The following is a 5,687-nucleotide window of genomic DNA, read 5'->3' on the forward strand; positions in this document are numbered from 1 at the left end:
GACACAAATAAAAGTAGATAATTAGCAATTAAAAATATAGATATGTTCAACATTTATAGAATGGGTTCTGTAGTGTCCCACTTTTCTAAAAGTCTTTTTCTAGAATCAGATACATTTTCCCTTCTTGAGTGTTTCTTGAAAATGTTCATTCTGAAGTTTAGTATGAACTCTTCACAAAGCATGTTGCAATTTCATACAAAGAGTTCATACTTGAACTCTAATCTTTAGTAGTTTGATATACCAGATAGTTTTATTAAGAATTCCAGATGCTGGAGCAAGTACCTCATATCTGAACATTTTATTTTTTCATTTCTGAACATTTTAAATATTGTTTCAATAAGAGTATTTTAGTTCATCAGAGCTGATAATAGTTTGAGCAAGAGAGAGACATGGGTAGGGAAGCAAGGAAACAGTTTAATCTACAATCATTTACTCAGGTACTATGACTGATCAATTTATGTATTTATTATTTAAATATATTTCTATTGCTGTTAGAAAGGAAAGGAGAGGGAGAGATAAATAGAAACATCAATGATGAGAGAGAATCATTGATTGGCTGCCTCCTGCATGCATGTGCCCTGGAATTGAACTGTGACCTCTCAGTTCATATGCTGATGTTCAACTGCAGAGCTACACTGGCTGGGCCTAAGTTTTTTTGTTTGTTTTTTAACAAACTTTCTCTTCTCATGGATTAATGGAATCAATGGAGAAAATAAAACCAATTAAGCATGTTTTAAAAATGTTTTACATTTTCCTCTTCCCTTTGGACTGTCAATAATGGAGAAAAAGGAGTTAACTTCTGTTTTACAGTCAGTCTCTACCCCCTATTCTTTCAGGGCTCTCCTAAGAATTCTTTCCTTCTGACCACCCCATTCAACCTTGGACTATCTCCCATATAATAAAAGGCTAATATGCAAATCAACCGAACGGCAGAATGACTGGTCGCTCTGAATGTGCACTGACCACCAGGAGCAGACGCTCAATGCAGGAGCTTCCCCCTGGTGGTCTGTGCACTCACACAGGGGGAGCACCACTCAGCCAGAAGCTGGGCTCACACTGGTGAGCGCAGTGGCGGCTCCCACCTCCACAGCAGCGCTAAGGATGTCTGACTGACGGCTTAGGCATAAGCCGTCAGACGGACATCCCCCAAGGCCTCCCGGACTGCAAGAAGGCACAGGCCGGGCTGAAAGACCCCATTCCCCCGCTGAGTGCATGAATTTCATGTACTAAGCCTCTAGTTCTTAATAAAACACAGATAAGTAAACTGACCTTTTATTATCTCAGAATAAGCAAAGATATGCCAGAATTTTAAAACCCAAGATTACAGAAACAACAGGAAAAAAACGTACAGATAAGAGACACAAATCTGTTAACAAAGTTAGCATTTAAACGATCAACCATAAGGGATGAGAGTAATTTAACATCAAACTTCAGAGTGAAAAATCTGTTTGGATCTTAAATCCAATGTCTCAACAGCAAACAATATTAGTGTATATTAACGTCAGTAACAGAAACTACAAAGAATCTACTTCGCTTTAGCATTAGTCTCTTAGAAATACCTATGTATCATTTATAAAATCAACTCAAAAAAGCATGGTAAAAATCAAGCTTTAGGCTGTTTTCCACTCAAAGATATGGGTGAAATGTGAAAATGGCGCTGTGTTGCATAAAGCTGGATCATCCTCCTATCCAGTTGTATTTCAGGGACCTGTTCTGCTAACCTAGAGACATGAACTTAGCACTGAGATATGTACATACTGCTTTACAATTCAGAAATTTGCCAAGTCTTAGGTAAAAAATACACTGAAAACAAGTAGCTTGGTGGTAATAACCTTTTTTAATGCGAGTAATATTTCAAATGGCTCTAATCCATATACTTATTTGTTATGCATACCTGGCACCTTCAAATTTAACCCAAGCTCTCCCAAGCTGCAAAAAGCAAACCAAACTCTTTTGTTCACTGAAGAAAACACTTATTTTCTGATAACTATTTAGCCTGAGGATAACACTGACTCTGCACTGAAGCAGCCCATCAAACAAGAGTCGGGATACTCCAGTATGATCTGAGCACTCCCACACAGCACTCTGTCCTTTCTGCCCAAATAGCTATGGGTAAAATGAACTACTAGGAAACACGTAACATGCTTCTCGATTATTGCAACTTCACACAAGTCAGTCCAAAAATAGCAAAATGCTGTGGCTGAAATCAACTGCTGAAAAATGCTAAGTTCCAGCAGCTCAAAGCATTTCCTGTGTCTGTATATTCAACCAGCCCCCACTTAAAGCTATAGAATTGTAGAATTAAGGATAGATTTTTAAAAAGAGACAGATACACACACATATACAACATACGGTTTCCGAGGAGAGTGAGGGTTCCATGCTTGTAAAGGAGGAAGAGGTGGAATATGCCAAATAACCCTCAGGTTTCTCCCAGATTTGAACATGCTGTACTGTGGCATGAGGTCAGCAGAGACTGACTCCAGCCCTGTGAGGCTGAATTCTACCCTGACAAAGCAGTATCACTGTAATATGAAGCAGGAGGATCCAGGGCATGTTGGCCGCTGTACAGAGTGGCTGTTCTAGAAAGTAATGGCAATTCCAAAACAAGAGATCTCTGCTGTCACATGAGATAATCTTCAGCCCAGTTAAGCAATAAGCACCAAAAATACTTTGAATCCCAAACATAGGCAGCACAAAATATTAAAAGTTAGGAAAGAATTTCTCCCTGAACATATTTTGTGTCTGGAGGAAAAAAAAGTTGAAGAACTATTGGTTAATTCGATTTGTATCATATGTAATATACTGATTCTAATCTGAGACAAGACACAGTCTTCTGGACATTGTGATCTAGCTAAAGAATCCCTTCTCTGTGTTTTTACAATGGAGTAGGGAGAATGTTCTGAAAAAATATTTTTGGTAACAGATATATGCCAGAAATGAAGATATGGCAAATAATCTCATTTCTCACATGGACCCAAAAGGCAAAGGTTGTTACAAACCTAATGCACATTATTGTTTCTTTTTAGGTCACCAAGAAAGTATACAAGTATACTATTCGAAATTCTTCCTTGAATAAGGGAAAAAATAAAAATATCTTAAAGAGGAAAAGGAGCCAGAACATGAAATTTCTGTCAAGAGAAAACAGTGCAATGTAGATAATCCTTGACATTTGTGGTTTCCCTTACATTATGAAAGTTCAACTTCAAACCAAAAATGACCCAATCCTTTTTTATTTTATTTATTTTTGTTGTTATTACCCACTGGATACTATTTTTTCCATTGATATTTAGAAAGAGTGGAAGGGAGGGAAGGAGGAAGGGAGAAAAAGAGAGGGAGGGAGAGAGGGAGGGAAAGAAACATTGATGTGAGAGACAGACACCTGTGATGGAAGCTGTGACCCTTTGGTGTATGGTGTATGGGTCGAGGCTCTAACCCAGGGGTGGGCAAACTTTTTGACTTGAGGGCCACAATGGGTTCTTAAACTGGACCGGAGGGCCGGAACAAAAGCATGGATGGAGTGTTTGTGTGAACTAATATAAATTCAAAGTAAACATCATTACATAAAAGGGTACGGTCTTTTTTTTTTTTAGTTTTATTCATTTCAAACAGGCCGGATCTGGCCCACAGGCCGTAGTTTGCCCACAGCTGCTCTAACCACTTAAGCCACACCAGCCAGGGCCCCAATCTTTTTAACACATAAAACTTAGCCAGGTAACAGCAGTAAACACAGGACATGGAAATGAACAAAAACTGCATGACAGCACAAACAGGAAGGCAAATTTGTAAGAAGTTCTTTAACAGTTCAGTATTAGCACAGATTGAATGAAGTTAAACTTTTAAATGAACAGGAAATTTATCCTGTCATACAAATGCTTAAAAAAAAAAAAATCTGTCAAAGCTCTGTTACTTCCATGAAAAGATCCAAACAGCTATGTCACACAAAGAAAGTGATAATTAGGTCTCTGCCCACTGTTCCCATTCCATCTCCCCTGTCTTCCAATTGTACTACTCATTATTGCCATTTTACATGCAGAGAAATAGAATAGAGAGGTAAGTAACTTAGCCAGTTATATGGCTACATGGCAGGGCTGGGATTTAAAGCCACAGCGTACAATTCTGACTCTACACATGATAAGAGCTCAATCTTTAAAGAATCAGTGGAGACAGAACAGGAGCACCTTAATGATGTTCAGAAAAACAAGGAAAAGTAGATGACTCTGCATTGGAGAATAGCTTCAAAGTTAGAGGTAGAACTTGAACTGAGCTGTTTATTCAAAAATTTAAGGCACTGTTCTGGGCTCTAGAGCAACATCAGAGAACAGATTATGCCTACATCATACATGGGGAAGACAGCCAATAAACAAATACAATAGATGTGTAATATATTCATTAGTGATAAGTGCTATGAAGAAAAATAAAGCAGAATAAAAGAGACAGAGGATGATGGGACCTCTCTGATAAAATAACACCTAAGCAGAGATCTGAATATAACCATATGGATATCTGGGAAAGGGAGCTCCAGGGAGAGATATCAAGTTTAAGGGCCCTGAGATAGGAATGGGTTTTGTGTGCACAAGATATGCCAAGGAAGTTGAATGAACAAGGGAGGAGAAGACAAAAAATAAAGGCCAGAGAGGCTTGTTTGTGGGAAGCAGGTCAAACTTATATAGGACATTGTAGGTACCATAAGAAAGTCACTGGCAGTCTTGAGCAGAGTAGGAATAGGCTCTGATTTAGATTTTAACAGGATCACTCTGAGTAAAGAACAGACAACCCTGGAGTGAATAAGGGACAGGGTAGGTGTATGAAGAGAACTTTGGAGGCTATTACAGTAGTCCATGCAAGACAGTGGACAACAAGTGTCTAATACATGTTATCTGACATATATTGAGGAAGCAAAAAAAAGGGTCCGTTAATACATCATATAAGTGAGGTGGGGAGAAATAAGAAAGAAGGAAATAAAAGAAAGGCTTTCAATTTACAAGATACACTAGCTTTAATTTTATAAATATTAATTCACTGCTAGATTTAAAAAGGAGATATACATCCTATATAATAAAAGGCTAATATGCAAATTGACCAAACAGTGAAACGACCGGTTGCTATGACACGCACTGACCACCAGGGGGCAGGTGCTCAACATAGGAGCTTCCCCCTGGTAGTCAGTGAGTCCCATAGGGGAAACACTGCTCAGACAGAAGCCAGACTCACATCTGTGAGCGCAATGGCAGTGGCGGGAGCCTCTCCCACCTCCATGGCAGTCGGACATCCCCCAAGGGCTTCTGGTCTGTGAGAGGGCACAGGCCAGGCTGAGGGACCCTTCTGAGTGCATGAATTTCATGCACTGGGCCTCTAGTAATATGATAATTTGCCAACTTCCAAATTTCTGATAAAGGTTTTTGGGACTTATATTTGCTTCCAAACACCTAATAGGTAATCTTACAATTCCTAATACAATTTTCCCACTCTTTAAGATTCTTATTTAGCCCGGCCGGTGTGGATTAGTTGTTGAGTATTGACCTATGAACCAGAATGTCACGGTTTGATTCCCAGTCATGGCATATGCCCAGGTTGTGGGCTTGATCCCTAGTGTGGGGCATGCAGGAGGCAGCTGATCAATGATTCTCACTCATCATTGATGTTTCTATCTCTCTCGCCCTTTCCCTTTTTCTCTGAAATCAATAAAA

The 5,687-nt window shown here is 39.2% G+C and overlaps 1 protein-coding gene across 6 annotated transcripts in view; it reads right to left on the reverse strand.

Moving 5' to 3' along the window:
* TMCC1 (transmembrane and coiled-coil domain family 1) overlaps positions 1-5,687 on the reverse strand; it is a 172,535-nt gene that overhangs the window by 67,380 nt on the left and 99,468 nt on the right. The window contains exon 1 of one of the 6 annotated variants that reach the window (XM_006758305.2): positions 2,353-2,465. The exons of the other annotated variants lie outside the window; for them this stretch is intronic. Within the exon in view, the coding sequence (XP_006758368.1) occupies positions 2,353-2,379 (27 nt within the window). The 5' untranslated portion in view covers positions 2,380-2,465. Of the gene's footprint in view, positions 1-2,352; positions 2,466-5,687 lie in introns of those variants that run through there. 6 annotated transcript variants of the gene reach the window in all.

Source organism: Myotis davidii, unplaced genomic scaffold (assembly GCF_000327345.1).
Source record: "Myotis davidii unplaced genomic scaffold, ASM32734v1 scaffold73, whole genome shotgun sequence".
Taxonomy (NCBI): Eukaryota; Metazoa; Chordata; class Mammalia; order Chiroptera; family Vespertilionidae; genus Myotis; species Myotis davidii.